This window comes from Pezoporus occidentalis, unplaced genomic scaffold, assembly GCF_034315485.1.
Source record: "Pezoporus occidentalis ecotype Australia unplaced genomic scaffold, CSIRO_AGI_Poc_V1 ctg54, whole genome shotgun sequence".
NCBI classification, from domain to species: Eukaryota; Metazoa; Chordata; class Aves; order Psittaciformes; family Psittacidae; genus Pezoporus; species Pezoporus occidentalis.
In genome coordinates, this window is record NW_026915877.1 from 1,582,501 (window position 1) to 1,598,867 (window position 16,367).

The 16,367-nt window shown below is 49.3% G+C and overlaps 1 protein-coding gene and 1 long non-coding RNA gene across 5 annotated transcripts in view; one reads left to right on the plus strand and one right to left on the minus strand.

The window, feature by feature from the left end:
* ZEB2 (zinc finger E-box binding homeobox 2) overlaps positions 1 to 14,209 on the minus strand; it is a 116,282-nt gene extending 102,073 nt beyond the window's left edge. Inside the window, exons 1-3 of one of the 4 annotated variants that reach the window (XM_062637696.1) lie at positions 14,071 to 14,209; positions 13,868 to 13,966; positions 10,994 to 11,131 (exon numbers count right to left, since the gene is read on the minus strand). In XM_062637696.1, the coding sequence (XP_062493680.1) occupies positions 10,994 to 11,066 (73 nt within the window). In that variant the 5' untranslated portion in view covers positions 11,067 to 11,131; positions 13,868 to 13,966; positions 14,071 to 14,209. Of the gene's footprint in view, positions 1 to 8,830; positions 8,987 to 10,993; positions 11,132 to 13,281; positions 13,404 to 13,867; positions 14,006 to 14,070 lie in introns of those variants that run through there. The other 3 variants (XM_062637695.1, XM_062637698.1, XM_062637700.1) reach the window with 3 other exon arrangements.
* LOC134173594 (uncharacterized) lies at positions 3,983 to 5,648 on the plus strand. The gene is made up of 2 exons (XR_009968310.1): positions 3,983 to 4,394; positions 4,777 to 5,648. It is a non-coding gene; the product is annotated as an uncharacterized LOC134173594 (long non-coding RNA).
* Positions 14,210 to 16,367: the final 2,158 nt, after the last annotated feature.

Below are 16,367 nucleotides of genomic sequence, written 5' to 3' on the forward strand. Positions count from 1 at the left end.
TTGCACCATCGGGAAAAGGTAACCTCTGTGAGAAAAAAAAACAACAAGGTTAAAGAGACAAGGGCTTTTCACGTGTAATACCACTGCTGCACATCTCGTTCACTGTTTACCATCCCTCAGAAATTGTAACTGTCAGAATTAGTCCTAATTGCAGATGCGAAAGCTGCCATTATAATAAAAACAGAGGCAGTGCAGGCATTAAATGTAGCAGCCTAATTTGTGAGACTACTGAAAAGGTAGAGTAAATGAATATTTCATTACTTTAATTACCAGGGACTACTCTTTTCTTGCTGTCTTATGATAAGTGTTGCTGTAACTAGCAACAGCAAACATCCACTAAAACATAAAGTGCAATAATAGTACTGCTGTCAGGATCGCTGCTTTAAAATACTATCGGGGAGGGGGTGAAATATAATGGTTTATCTATTTCTTAGAGATCCGCAAGAGTAGGAGATAGAAACTCGTTTAACGTCAAAAAACAAAGAGGCGAGTAAACAGGTTTTAGTCAAAGAAAATAATGACCCGGGGGGGGGGGGGGGGGGGGGGGGGGGGGGGGGGGCAGGGGAGGGGGAATTGAGGACACACTTGAAATCCCAGACCCAGGAGGGGCGATGGGCAGCGCGGAGCCTCTCCCCCTCCTCTCCCTCCCTCCGCCGCTCCCCCTCCTCTCCCTCCCTCCTTTCCTCCTTCCTTCTCTCCCTTCTCCCCGGGAGAGAAGTTTGGGGCAGAGGCCGAGGGTATAAGCGGGGGCCAGCCTCCCGCTGGCAGCCGCCCCGGTCTGCTTGCCCTCCGTTCCTCCCCTCTCCCCGGGTAGGGCTTTGCTCGGCAACGCCCGGGCACGGCGCCGCAACCCCCAGTCCGTGTGTCCGTCACCCTCCCCCCCGCCCCAAAGAGGCGGTTTGACTGCTCTGCTCCGGTGCCGGGGCCGAGGCGGCTCACCGGCCCAACCGCATCGCTCCGCAGCGCGGTGCCGGCGCGGCCCCAGCGGGGTGTCGGGAAGGTGATGCTCTCGGGGGCGGCGGTTCTCGTCCGGCCCCACCGAGCTCCCACAGGCCGGGTGGCCCCAGAGACCCCCGAGGGAGGCCGGGAGTCCCTGCCCCGCTCCACCGCCCCGGCGGCACGGCCGGGTGAGGTGTTGGGGGGGGGTGTCCCGGAGGAGGAGGTGGCCAGCAGCATCCCGGCTTGGCGGGAGGGTGCCCTGACGGGGATGCCGTACCCGGGGCCTTCCCGGGTCCGCGGAGCGCCCTCGCGTCGGGGCCGCCGCCTGCCTGGCTGCCGGTCCCGGCCCCGATGTTAGCCACACCGGCTCCCGACAGACCCTGGGAAATCTGTCAACAATTCTCAGCCACGCTGGTAATTGCATTCCGGGAATCCGCAGAGATAGATGTAAAGATAGGGAGCTGCCTCGACTTTTCCTTAGAATAATCGTTCTTGTTCACATCCATCCATCCCTCTCTCTAGCCTTTCCCAACCCCATTCCCCGTTCCACCTCCCACACTGGGCTCTCCAGAAACACACGGGACGAGCCGCTGTGCCTTACTTCTCTCCAAAGGGGCAACAACTCCCTCCTCGCCTTTGTGTGCCCATCCATCCAACCCAACTTTCCCGGCAAAAGACCCGAAAAATATGCAAGACTCGCACTGCAGCTGAGAAGCAGGACAAAGTTTAACTTCTCTGTTGGCAGCTGGAGAATAACTCCCAGGCAGGATTCGAGCAAAAGATCTGATTTGCTGAATTCTGCTCTTTGGTTTGTATTTGTATGTTATTGCTACTGCTAAGGTTGTTGCCAACCTCAATTAGATCACAAATGAGATCAGTTGAATTCGGCTCCCAAACTGTGACCTGACCATGGTCTGAAAGTATTCAAAACCGCATTTTAAGCCTTCCTTTGATTTCAAAAGGAATACTGCATGCTTGGTCATTCATACAAATAACATAAAACGTAATTATGGGATGATGGGAGGACACTCCTGCCAAACGATGCTACATGCCAGCCATAGCACTGCAATGCTATGGCTGCTGTCCTGGTGCTCCAGTGCACAGCACCCTTGTGTAAGGGGGTACTAGCAGGCTGTGCACAATGTTGAGGTGTTTAAATGTATTTGGAGAGGCCAATGCAACAGCAATGACTGTACCACATTAAAACCCCCAGTCAGAAACTGCTGTATCCCATGGGGGGGAAGTGGATCCGCACTATCAAATCTCCAGGAGGCAGGAGGCTGCGACAAAGGGAGCTTGCAGCTTGACACACGGGTAACAACATAGCAAACACCTTTAATTCTGTCATGTCTCATACCCTTTGCTTTCTCACACATTTGTGGCTGCTCTAACACTGACACCTACACTTAAAAAAAGAAAAAGAAAAAGAAGAAAAAGAAAAAAGAGTCCTCAACAACAAAAATCCCCAAATGAAGCAACCTTATTCAAGCTCAGAAAAGAAACACCTGTAAAGTTATTCTTATGCCCAGCAAAAATAACTAACTTATTAGCTCCTTCTTCTAATGGCTCAGAAAAGAGCAGGAAGCAGGTCTCTGGGCAAAAAACAAAAACACCAAAAAAAAAAACCACCTCCCCCCCAAAAAAAACCCAAACAAACAACCAAAAAAAAAAAAACACACACAAAAAAAGTTCACTTTTGGGAATGTGAAGCTCCCAGAAAGCTGATGGCTTTCCTTCAAATTGTGGGAGTTAATGGGAAGCGACTCATACAGGTTTGCCGGTGTAATTTCCCAGCTATTCTGCTGCTTGAGTGAGAATCCTAAACTGACCTTTCTCTCTTAGCAATGCATGCAAGCTTTCCTAGAGAGGTTTGGGGGTATGGTATACACGTGTGGGGTAGATACAAAGTGTGAGTGTGAGCGTACACATAGATGACCCCAAACTGAAGGAGGAGGCTACTGTGGCTCTGCCTCATGGCTCTCCCCAGCCCTGTATCTGATGGATTGACCCCAAAAGATTCAGCTGACACCAGGCAGAAGATGTGTCAAGTTGGGCGGGTGCCATGGCTTCAGCAGTGGCACCTCCTGGACTGACCCATACTAAAACTCCCTTTAGGCCCAGTACCTGCTAGGCCGGGCAGGGCCCCTGAGTGCACAAGGAGTTAACGCTTTTTCCAGCATTACTGGGTAGGTTAATATCACAGCTGCTTGGTAAAGCATTATCCAGCACCTCACTTAACAAAAGCCTGCTTTTGCAAACAGCCTCCTACTTTTCCCCAAGTGTCCAAAGGTGTTTACTGAAGTAAATCTGCCTAAATCCTCCATTGCTTGGGTCATGGGGGTGGTGAGGAGGGTGGAAGGTGTAGAGATAATCTCTTTTTGTAAATTCTGCAAATCTTCTGGGAAAAAAATCAGGAATCTGTGTCACATGCTTCTGTTCAACTGGTAACATCTCGGTTAGTGTGCTCCTTATGAGTGAAATCTGCCATAGCAGCTACAGAGAAATAAGATATCCCTCCCGCTCCTCATTGTTCAGACTGTTCTTCCCTCTCGAAGTTGCTTTAGCACATTTAATCTACTTGCTGATGGGAAGAAAAAAAAAAAAAAAAAAAAAAAAAAAAGAACAAAACCTGTTAGGAGCTTAAAAGTGGTTTCTGGGGAAAAATTAAAAAAAAAAATAAATAAATAAATAAAATGACAGTTTAGTCCGCAGGAGATAGTGTAGTTGAAAACTTGTCACTTGAGATTTCTGCACTACCCCGGTTATTCCAACACCAGCAACTGCATATTACTTTTTACATGTTGCAAATAGAGGCAAACAACACAGGAAATTTTGACAGCTCTGCCTGAAAGGGCTTAAATACTTCTCAGTAAGCAGGATTCAGTTATAAATAAACCTTGTCTTGGTGAGAAAAAAGTGACTGCGGCCAAAGACCTCACCATTTTTAAAAAGAAAACCTGATTAAAAGCACAGGGCTTCTGAAGAATAAACAAACAGGCAAATCTGGCGGGGGGGGGGACGGACGGGGACGGGGGACGGGGACGGGACGGGACACAGCCGGAAAATGGATATAAACTGGACTATGAAACCCAGGGAGCCCAGCTATAGAAACTTCCCAAATCTCGTCTTACTCCTCCTCCGTGCTAATTTTCTGGTACCGCTGAGGATTCTCTGAGTTGCTGCTTTTCCCCGGTAGGCCGGGGCAGGCCGGGCCGGTCGCCAGCCCGGGGACAGCTCTGCCATTGCCACCGGCCTTACCACTGGCCCCGCGGCCCCGTCGCAGCCCCCTGCCCCGTCAGGCGCAGAAGCACCCAGCTCGACCCTTCCAGATCATGTAAAAATATCACAAAATATATCTTTCCATGGGGGAAAGGGCGTTTTTTCCCCGGTAATCCGCCCGCCGTTGGCGGGCAAGGCTGTCTCACCCCCAGCCAGCCCCGCTCCCCAAGGTCACGGTGAGTAAACAATAATAGTAATTAAAACAAAATAATAGGCAGCAGTCAAGAGCTGAGAGTACACACACCTGACCCTAACTATAACAGACTTCTCAGAGTAGAATTTGATCCCTCCCTGACACTTTCTACCTCAAGTGTTAGAGCGAGTGGCCATGAATAGTACAGGCATGCCATCTTGTAACACTATCTGCCTGTCAGAAGAGCCAAGGCTGGGTAGTGCAGGATCTATATAAGGCTTGTAACTAGGGGAAGCCCAACAAACAGCTACAAACACCTAAGTTATTTTACTCAGCCTCCACCCTTCTGCTTTTTCCCCCCTTCTTCTCACTCTCTCCCTCTTTTTTTTTTTTTTTTTTCTTTTCATCTTGGCTTTCTGTTGCAGAATGCAAATGTAGCCTGCCGGCGGTGAATGGGCTGAATTGTGATTAAGAAGAAGAAGAGCTCCTTTCTTTGTTCTCCCCTCAGGGGATGTTTACTGGGAGAGACACAGCGGATCAGATATGAAAGGCATTCAGGTCAGCATTGATGTGAGCGAAAGTGAAATCATACCTAAGGCATTCAAAAGACCGCCGTGTCAGGGGTTCAGCTAACGGTGCATCTACTGTATCTTCCCTGTTAGGCACAAGGGAAAAAAAAAAAATCTCCACAAACAGGCATTTTTTAAAATTACAAGAAAAATTATATAGAGGGAAAAAAAAGTTTTCCCTCGCTTTACCTCCCGAGCAGAAGCTACAGGACTTGGTGCTTTTCTCCTTTATGATCATGGACGGAACAGGTCAACTTGTATTAATCGTAGCTGTTGGGATCAGCATTCTTTTTAAGGAAAAATGATCTAGCCTGAATTGTGAACCGTTATTTTCAGGCGCACCTATACCTACCCTATCTGTGCACACACCATACATACACGCCTAAGTGTATATGCATGTATACATCTCTCTCTCTCTCACTAAGTTTCAAGAAGCTGCGTAGCTTATTTATTCTGATACAAAACACAAGCAATCGCTTCTTGCCTCCCTCAGAAGCAACTTCAATGATAAAGGACAGTGTGGCATATCAAAACAGCACAGTACACCTTAGAAAGTAATCTTGTCTGAGCTTGGAAACTCCTAGAAACACTTTGCTGCAAGCTCACAGCGCATGAGGATGTCAACCACAGGCGTGAGAAGTTGGTGCACAGCTATTTAAGTTAAACTGCTTCAAGGAAAAGTCTAGGCATTGTCGTTTTTCTCATTAAAAATGCTTGATGGAGAAATATTTGGATCTTATTCTTTTCCTTTTTTTAAGTTTATACTTCTCACAGCCCAGATATTCTCTCAATAGACTTTCGAAGTGGTTAGCTGACGCTGTTGGCATAAACAGAGATATGTAAATATATAGCGGGAAAAATCACAAATTATAGTTAAGCATACAACGACTTAAGAGGTGGCTGCATTTACAGGAGCTGAAATGATAACGAAAAGAACAAATCATTTTTTAAAAGCCTAAAAAAATAAGGGACGGGACTGGATGTCGTGTGCAGTAATCATCCCCACATTCTGAATTTGTTTACACCTTCAGAGCCTTAGTTAAAATACACTGTTTGTGTAACGCTCACATCTGCTTTAACGGTGACGTTTAATTCTGAAATATTTTCAACTAGTGTTTCTGAATCACAAATTTCTCTCCTTTTTCTCTGTACCCTAAAAAGACAACTAAAGAGCAATCAAAAAGGTGTCTGACTTGGCCATTCAGACAATTGCACCCTTGTGGGAATGCTGGAATGAATGGTACAGTGGACACCCCAGCACTATTGACGTTATAAACATGTAAATGAAACACATTAGGGCAGACAATCAATTGTCTGTGAGCGCTGCAAACCTGCACTCTCTCTCTATGTGACAGGCACAAAATAGTGTCTACCTTGGGAAGCCATAGTCTTGGGGGAAAAAAGGACAAAGAGTTCTCTTTCACAGAGGAGAAAATGCACCTTAAAAGCGCTGGGATAATGCAGTCGCCAAAAACTGTTGTGAAGCGAAGAATTTCCTATTTCTTGGAATGAATGTGGGGCTGCTGTAAAAGAATCAACACCCTTCTTTCCACTCTGAAGGGAGACACACATTTTCTCTTGGAGACTATTACCAGCCTGTCCTGAGAGCTTGCATCTCAACCTTCCAACTATTTTCCCTACCTTGGGCAGTTGGCTATGTATAATTATCGATAATTAACTTGTAATGGTTTCCTTGTTTTTTTCTCCCCTTTCCGAATGCGTCTTTTCCAGTCATCAAGTCCATTTTCTTACAGCAATTAGAAATTCACCCAAAAGTTTCCTTGCGAAGCATGTGCGATAAGCAAAAGCCAATAAGTACCGAATGGTCACGCCACTGAATCAGGCACATATCTCCAAATTCACTGGGTTTCTCGAAACTCGGAATAAAATAAATAGATCAGTCTTGTCAGAGAAAACAAGCTCCTCTGCTCTGTGTCACAGCTCAGTCTGGACCTGAAGCTGAACCGTGGAAATCTGGCCAGATAATCATTACGCCCTGGTCAGTCGTGTTTAGTGCATTAATTTTTAATGCCTATCTCCAGGTGCTTTTCTGGAGGGAGTACAGTTTTGCAAGCAACTCTCTGAGTAATCTCCTCGCAACGGATTCCCAGCCCTGAGGAGGTTCCCGGTAAAGGAAGAACTCCCAGGTGCTTGCTCTGCCTCCCGCCACCTGAACTGCCCCAAAAGCAGCTTTTCACTCACCCCCACCTTCAGCCTGGCCACCCCCAAACTTCTCCAGGCAAGGAGGACAAGCCTCGCTTCCCACTCACTGAAGGCACCAGGCAGTTTGGGGTTTATTTTTGTTTCCCCCCTCGTTTTTCAAGTGAAGGAGGTTTCCCCCCTTCCCCAGCATCCCCGAGAGGAGGCGGGGGAGGTGGGGTGGATATCTTTTTTTGGGGAAAGCCTCTGAGAGAGTAGAAGCGTGTCTGCTTGTTTGGTCTGTGTTCTCCCTCTGATCAGACGCACTGAAAGCATTGAACTTTCTTCCTTTTCTTTGCAACTGGAAGCGAGATGGCAAAGAGATAGAAGAGCGCTGTTTACTGAAACTTTGGGGTAAATTACAGCCAACTTTTCCCCTTCCCCTCCATCCTGGGGATTTTAAATTTATTTTTTATTTTTGAGGGCAGGGAGAGGAAAGGAAGGGGAAAAACAGTCCACTCAACAAACGCCTGAGCACAACAACAGGGAGGGGAACAGCCCATCTGCTGAGGCACGACAGGGCAGGGCTCCGCACCGCTCCGCACCGGCACCGTGGCCGCTGGCGCAGCCCCCGCCTCCACGGGGCGCCCGTTCGGAAAGAGGGTTCTCTGTCCTCTCCTCTTTCTCCTCTTCCTCCTCCTCCTCCTCCGCCGCTACTGCTCTCCCGAGTGAAAGTGCCGCGAAGTGAGTCAGGCGCTGGGAATCATCTGACCGAACTTCCCGGAGCTCCGTCGCTCCGTCGCATTCCTGGGCGGTCCCCCTCCCCACCCCACCCCCCCTCTTTCGGGGTCCTCTCCTGCCCATCCTCCCTCCTGGTCTCCCCTCCGGGGGTCACCCCTCATTCATTTCCACATCCCGCTCTTGACACCACCCCCCCCACCCCCCCCCCGCCCCCCCCGCACACCTCTTCTTCACTCCAGCAGCTCGGATCAACTCCGTTAGCTTGGAAAATCCCCGGCTTTTTTCCCTTCTACTCTATTTAGCTCCACCGTAATTTTATCCGGTACCTAATCCCCAGCCTTGCCCATCCTCGCACACGAACACGCAGGGACACGCACACAGGCGTGGAGCACACCGAGACATCAGTTGTATTATTCTGGTTTGTCCCTGTCTGTAATGTGTATGTGGTTGCCCTCACACATCCTCCGCTCCCCAACCCCCCACACCAGCTTCCTTGATGACCGTCTCTCTTTTTTTTTTTTTTTTCTGGTGGTTTTTTAATATTATTTTGGTTCTGCTGCGTTTCTAAGGAATTTCTGTCTGATTTTGATAAGCATCACCGTTTCTGGTCTTATCAGCAAAGACACAAGCTCAGAAGTAACATATTTTCCACGAATCCAGGAAAGAAGAAAAATCCACTCAGTTCAGATAAATCCTGGGCAATTCCCAACGGGAAAGGCACTGGATACGTGCTTGTCGAGAGAGAGAGAATAGAAAAAAAAACCTTAACCAAGCCTACCCTCTCCTGTCTACCTGCTTCTCAGAACCAGGACATTTCTCACTCAGAAATGAAAGAAAGAAACAAATTAGGGAGCACAAAGAGAAAAGAGTGGATGGACAGAAAGTCAAATTATATCCATCCATCCACCCACCCCCCCACCTCCCCCCGCCTCCGTGCTCTTGGCCAGAGCAAGGCACTGGAGCAGAAGTTAGACCTCCGCCTAATCAGCGCACACTTTGAATTAAGTTTGCAGGATCTTTAAGCTGTTACCTTAAAATGGCAATTAAACTTTCGACTCCCAAGCGTGGGGTTTTCCCAAGTTAGTGCAGCTCCGTGGAAACACACTTCTGCATGGGAGCAACGAGAATCTGTGACACCTTGGGTCCATAAGCGTTCTCAAAGCCTTGGCTGGGATAACAGGGCGGGCAGGCTATGTCCGAGTGTCCTGGGCAAGCAGAGGCACCCAGCTCTTCATCTATTTTTTATTTTTTTTTTCTGGGGGGTGGGGGGAGGTTAAGACTCAAATTGTATTTAGAAAATGAGAAACACGTAGACGCATCCCTCATCAGAGAGCATGTAATGTGTTTAAACACGCTAAACTAATAATCTTGTATGGAAAGCAAAGAGCCTGAAGAAGAAGACACCCCCCCCCCCCCCCAAACACTCAGAATATTCTTTACTGCAAAAGAGCACTTCTGGATGCATTGCTTTAAATCTCGTTCTCTTTTTCTCTCAAAAATGACTGTTTAACATAAGAAAAAAGGCTACTTGACACAAAGCTTTTGTTATCCAGTTGATCAGCAACGTGCTTTAGATACTTGTAAGGGGAAAAAAGCCCCACAACAGACATTGATTTTAGAAAATCAATAACCAACATTTAATAAAAAGAACAGAGGAAACACAAGAGAGGAGAGGGAAACATTACGTGTAATTTTAATGTCTACTAAATTACCCAGAGATGAGGGGAAGGGGAGGTCTCCTCTGTGAGGACCACCTTAAATAATGACAGACACAAGAGTAAAGGGTGGTGGTGGAGGGGGAGAGACTTTAAAAAAAGATAACAAGGAACTGATCCTTGGGAAGAGGCTGGGAATATATTATTTTAGTTTAGTTGTCTTTTTTTGAGGGGGGGGGGTGGGGTTGGGGTTTTGGTGTGCTTTTTTTCTTTCTTTTTTTTTTTTTTTTTTGTAATACTAAGCCAAGCAAATAGATCAAAGACAACACAAAGGGAAAAGCCAGTGTAACATAACGAACAGTTTCTGACTAAAATTCCTCTATCACTCCCCCATATGGCTCGACGCCTCCACCACAACAAGAAAAAGACACACGCACACACACACACTTACACTCACAACCTAGAGAGAGGGAAGGGGGGGGGGGGCAGGATCATTTGCTTCTGATCAACATTCTCTAGTCTTTGTGGTTTTTATTGGTGGTGGTGCGCGTCCCCGTACCGTCTCCCCCCCCCCCCCCCCCGCCACCACCACCAGCTCTCCACTTAAATGAAGTAGCTAAGCTAGCAGCGCACGGGTCCAGGTTTACACAAATATCTTCCTTCCTCTAGCTCCTCGAGAGTAAAGTTGGTGAAAGTGGGCCGGGGTGGCCAGGCGAGTGGCTGCGGGTGAGAAGGGAAGAAACTACGGGAGGGACGGGGAGAGACGGGGACAGGGCACCCGCACGGGTGCGAGCTGCCAAACGTGAGATCAGCGCAGAACACCGCGTCCCGCTGAGCCCCAGCCCTCCGCGGCCGGCGGGACCGGGAGCGGGGGTGGGGGCGGCAGCTACGGACAAGCAGGCACCGGGCTTGGTAGTGTTATTAATTATTAGGGAGGAGGAAGTTTCATTTTCGAGTCCCTAACGATAAAAAAAGAGAGTCACTAAGTCACTGCCAGCCCGCTTCGGGATTCTCACGCCGCCGGGTTTTTTCCCAGGGCCTGTAGCGGGGCCGGCTGCCCTCCGCGCCGCTCCGCGCCTCCCACCGCCCTGCTCCTCTCCTCTCCTCTCGCTGGCCGTGACAGCGCCGAAGCGACCCGGGGAGCGGTGGGAGAACCGGAAAGCAGTGACGGAACCGGCAGCCTCCCCCCCCCCGCTGCGGGGCAAGCGGCCCGACCGCTCCGCGCCCGCGCAACAAACTTCGGGGATCAGCGGCGGCGGCACGCTGATACCCCGTCCTACACCCCACCTCCTTACACACACATATACAGCTCCGCACACATACACATAACCCCTCACACACACCTCGTTCCGCCGGCGCCCCGCGGCAGCGCAGCCCCCGCGGGACGGCCCCGGAGCCGCGCAGGGGAGGCGGAGAGCGGCGAGACCCGGGCGGCCGCCGGTCCCGTCCCCCCCTTCCCGTCCCGCCATAGCTTCCCCACCACCACCACGGGCCTCAGCGGAACGGGCCGGAAAAGTTTTCTTGGGGGGTGGGCTTACCGTTTTTCCTCCGGGGGTTGGCTTGTTTTCGCCTCTTACACCTGGGGCCATCCGCCATGATCTGCTGCTTCATTGATAAGAGTGGATCAGATGGCAGTTCGCATGGGCTCGGCTCCCCGGTTCAGCAGCACGCAGGCTCTATGTAACGACCAAACACAGCGACACGGTGGGCATCGGGGATGGCCCATTTAAACGCAGGGCGCCAACCGGGACCCCAATTTCCACCCGAGAAAGAACCCATCCACGCTCACGGCAAGGTTTTCCGTGCCGGGGGGGGGGGGGGGTGGGGGTGCGGGGGGTGGGGTGGGACGCAGACGGAGCGGGCTCCCCCTCTCTCCCTAGCCGGGCAGATTTCGCCTTTATTTAATTATTTATTTTATTTATTTATTTATTTATTTATTTATGGTCTCTGTGTGTGTGTGTGTCTGCGTGAGCGTGTGTCTCCCTCCCTGTGTGTGCATGTGAGTGTGTGTGTGTGTGTGTGTGTGTGTATTGCACCAGCAAAGCAGATCAGAGAGGGAGAGAGAGAGACAGACAAGAATTACATCTCAAATGAGTCATAACTCATGACCGTATGAGGGAATGCACAGCTTTTACAGTAGGCTGTTTGACTCAATGCTAGGCGGACCATTTCCTCCTAAAAGTACTTTAATTTGACATTAGAACTTTCTTTCACATGAAATCCTAGCTTTCTCTCCTGCTTTTATATATATGTTTTCCTCCCCCGAAGTACACTCCAGCCAAGTGATAAGAGGAGAGGGAAACATGGCTCTCCCCTCTCCTTTTGGGGTAAAGCACAGCACGGAGCCCTCTCCTCCCCATAACAACTAGGAGTGTAATTATAAACCTCTGTCACCTTTTTAGTCAGTTTGACAATATTCAGGGTTTCCCCTACCCCTTAGTTAAACAAAGCTTCAGAGTGTCTTTTATTTTTTTTTCTTCACAGAAGGGAAACAGAAATCAAAACTACCGCTGTCAAGAGTTTTCAGACTTTCAGTTGGGTTTTGTTTTTTGTTGGTTTGTTGGAGGTTTTTGTTGGGCTTGGGTTTTTTTTTATAACTTATAAACTTTTGGACCTGCTGTGTGCGCCCGGGCGGTGCAGGAGCTCTGTCTGTCAAAGGGAGAGGGCAGGAGCATTTGCTTTCCTTGCAAGAACGCTCCTGAAACTCAGTCCATCTCGAAGAAGATGCTGTAGCTTTAAAGATGCTTTGACTAGAGGATTAGTTTAAACAGGGGGCTATAAAAGATGTAACAGATGCAAACTGTAAAACAAGGGCAATTAACCCTTGCTCTCCTGAGCAGGATCCCCCCCTCGGCTTCTCATCTATTGTCTTCTCCTGCACTAGGAGTTTTGCACAAAACCTAAAAAATCAACAGTTTCTTCTTCTTCTTTTTTTTTTTTTTAAGCAAAGTGGAGTTTAAAAATTATTATTATTTCTGTTTTCTTTCCCCTCCCCTTTTGTGTCTTTTTAGTTTGCTGGAGCTTCACACCAGGACTGAGCAGTGAAGTGTGTTGCTGCTATGTCTTTTTATTCCGCCTAAACTGTGTTCTCAAACGTTTGCGGTTATAAAACCTGTTTGGCTGAAGTAAAGCAAAATAAAAAAAAATACATCTCTGAGCAGGTAAGAGGATGGGAATATTGAGAGTGTGTGTGCGGGGTCAGCCTGTTTGCTCACACTCTCCTGTTTGGGATTCCGCCTGGACAGAGGGAATTGGAGGCTCTGTGGATGTATGTGGCTGAGGAAGGCAGAGGCTAAGCAGTGTGAGAAACTTTAGTATTTCCCACTTATTCCTGATCCTAGAGTGGGCAATGGTGGCATCCCCTCGGAGGACCGACCAGGAGATGCAGCGGGAACAGGAGGACAGGCACCGAGACAAGCCCGGACCCTCAGCCCGCCTCGGCAACTGGCGTTTTAACGCAAAACCACCAATGGTGAATTGTTTGAAATGCGTTTCACCACCTTCCCTGCCCTCAGCCCCCCGCAAAAAGTTGTCAATGATTTCAAACCTGCAGATCTCGAGAGCACCTTTCTTCCCAGAGGACTGGCTAGCTTTTGAATATATATACACACATATATAAAAATACATGTATATATACACACACACACATATATATATATATTGCTTTTTGGTAAACGACTTTTAAGTTCCAGTCAGTAGTTTCATTTCTTGCTTTAGGATCCCAGAAGCTAAGGTATTACTTCACCCAGCTTCACTAAATAAAATAAAGAAATGAAACTACCTAAGCAGACAAATCATCAAACTTTCTGTTTGGGGAAGCACATACTTTGCCGGGGAGCCCTGCCCGGAGCTGGGCTCCAGCGGTGCCCGGCCGGGCTGGCTCTGCAGGCTCAGGGCGTGCAAGGCATTAACAGGTACCTGTAAACTTTCAGAGCTAAGATGTGAATCCTGAAATAAAAAGATCAGGAGGTGGGTGCGGGAATGTTGGGGTTTTGGGGTGTTTTTCTTTTTTCTTTTCTTTTTTTTTTTTTTTTTCCCTGCAGAAGTACTAAGTCCCTCCCTAGCACTAGAACTTTTTTTGCTGCCTTGTAAAAGGCACCTCCCATACCTGGATGACAGGTAAGGGGAGTAGGGCTGGTGGTGGCACAGCCCACAGCACCCCGAAACTGCTCACCCCTTCCTGGAGCGGTATTGAAGCGACTTCAGGTTTCGGTTTGAAAAGAAAAAAAAAAAAAAAAAAAGAGGTTTCTCGCCCCAAGTATAAACAAGCAGAAAGAAAGCATCACGCTTAAAATAATTAAAATATTCCCGAAATTAAATAAGTCCGCGAGTGCGTGAGAAAAAAAAGAAGGGAAAGGGAAAAAAAGAAGGGGGGGGGGGGGGAAGAAAATGGTATTAAATTCCGAACCTACCTGCGAAGTCTTGTCTGTAGTTTTGGCCAGAAATGGTGAGAAGAAAAAGCATGAAGAAGCCTCGAAGTGGAGGAGAAAAGGTGAAGGGAGATGCAGCTCCTGGAGAAATTGTAAAAAGCCTTGCAAAGAGTTGTCGGAAGGACCGTTATTCCTGCTGGGCAGGTTAGGACTGATCTCTTTCTGCCACTCCAGGAAACACAAACCTGGGGACGGACTGACGTGTTACGCCTCTTCTAATGACATTTTTTTCTTTTTCTTTTCTGTAGGAGCGAGAGGAGAGACCCTGAAACACACGCCACCTATCTTTGTGGGGAGGGATAATTGAAGAGCACCAAACGTGAGCATCATGTGGAAACGTGATCGCCAAGTTTCTCTCTGGGAAAGGATCTGGGATAGATTATACCTTGAAGTCTCCGCGAAAGCTTTAGCGGCAGAAATGCAATTCCACCTCCTCCCGCCCGCCCCCCGCCCCGCGCCCGCCCCCCGCCCCGCCGCTCCGCTCCTCTCCGCGCCTCTCCGCGCCCCACCGCCTTCACCCCACCGCGGCGCCCCGCGGAAACTCACTGAGCCCCAACGCTGCTCCCACCCCCCTTCTCCGGGGGGGCTGCACCCCTGGCCCGCGGCTGCAACCCTGCCAACTCCCCCGTCCCCGGCTGCATCCTCTGCCCCCCCGCGGGCTCATCCCCGCTCTCCCCGGGGCGCATCCCTGCCCCGCTCCCCCCTCTCCCGGGGTATGTGTCTCGCCCCCCTCAGCTGCATCCCCTTCCCTTCTCACGGCGGAATCCCCCCGCCCCCCATCAGGATCCCTGTCAGACCCCCCCTCCCCCCCCCAAGGCTGGATCCCAGCCGGATCCCCTGCCCCCAGGCTGGATCCCTGCCGTTTCCCACCCCCATTCCCGGCGGGATCCCTGTCGTTTCCACCCCCGCTTCCCCCGCGCGGGATGCCCCCCCCCCCCCCCCCCCCCCCCGCCCTCCCGCCGAGCCGGCTGGGGCCGCATCCTGCGCCCTGCACCGTCCCGGTTCCCAGCTTTTCTCGGAGCTCTTGGCTCATGCGGAAGGGAAAACTTACCCTAACATAATGCCTAGAAACTAAACTCTGTTAGGGCACTGCAAATAAGCTCCTGGCTGAGTCCTGCTCGCTTTGGTGCTGTTTTATTTTTATCTTAACACGTTTCTTTTGGGGCGGGTGTGTTGTTTTGTTGGTTTTGGGTTTTTTCCCCTTTCATTTCAGCGCTCATCCAGGTTATTTGAAGAGTCAGCTAAATCTGATGAAAAAAAAAAACAAACCAACACCAAAAACCCAACACCAAAAAAACCGAACCTCTAACCCGTGCTGAGATCTTACAGCCTATCTGTTTTGTTCCCAGATAGGGATCAGGGGTGAGATGGGCTCTTTTCCTGGCTCTGTTCTCCCTGGGAAGTGGCTGGATAGGCAGAAACAGCTCGGACGAGTAACGAGTGGGACTGAACTTCAGAGAGGTTACAAGTTTTTCACCTTTTTCAAGTATTAAAATTAAAATAAAATCACATATATATAAAAAAAAAAAAAAAAAAAAAAAGAGCACCAGACTCCACCTTTGCACTGAAGGGATTGGTTATGCAAATATGGAGGGGGTTTCCTGGCAAATACAGCTTTCTACTGTATGGTTAATTAAATCATCACTCAAATGCCTTCCAATGTGACGCTTCTGTCGTAATCCAATCAGGTTACGTAGGTCCTAAACAAGAAAGATATTTTCCACATCTGGAAGTCAGCAATTTAGCAAGTACTGCACATTATTAACCAATTCAGAGCCCACTTCCCAGGGGATTTTTTTTTTTTTTTTAAGTTTAAGTGTTGTTAACCAGTGCTCTGCTGTTTCGTTCATCAAAAAGCCGCTTTATCCCAGACGTATTTGAGAACTACTATCGGAGTAGGTGAAGGCAGCCCGGGCTGGGGATGCTGTTTATCGGCGCAGGGACACGGCTGAGCCTCGACCCGCTCATGCCCAGCTCCTCGCCCAGCCCACAGCCGTTTCTTCCCCTAAAAAGAGCTCGAAACTGTCTCACTGAAAAGATAAACTTCACATCTTGCCTACTGGCGCGGTCCTTGACGAGGTAAACGTGGAGCTGTGTTAAATAGCTGCGAAACAATTTCTCTCCTTTGACAAGAGTTAAATCCATTACAGAGCTTTAATTTTATTTCTTTTTCTTTTCTTCCCCTCCTGAAGAAATCCGAAACAAATGGTTCACTGATCCGACACTACACTTTTACTTACGTTCAGATGAGATAAACTGCTCCTGAGCTGTGCGTTGACTGCGCGCCCGAAGCGAGGGCTGGGATGCAGCGGCGGGAGCTGGCCACCGCGCCCCGTGATACGCTCAAACACAGAGCACCTTCCTGGTGATCAAACAGTGAAAGAGAAGGACGGGGACCCCTCTCTCCCTAACCCAGTGTGTCCTTGCAGCCACCCAGATTTGTTCGGGATTGTTTTTTCTGGGGGGCATCTCTGAGTTAGAC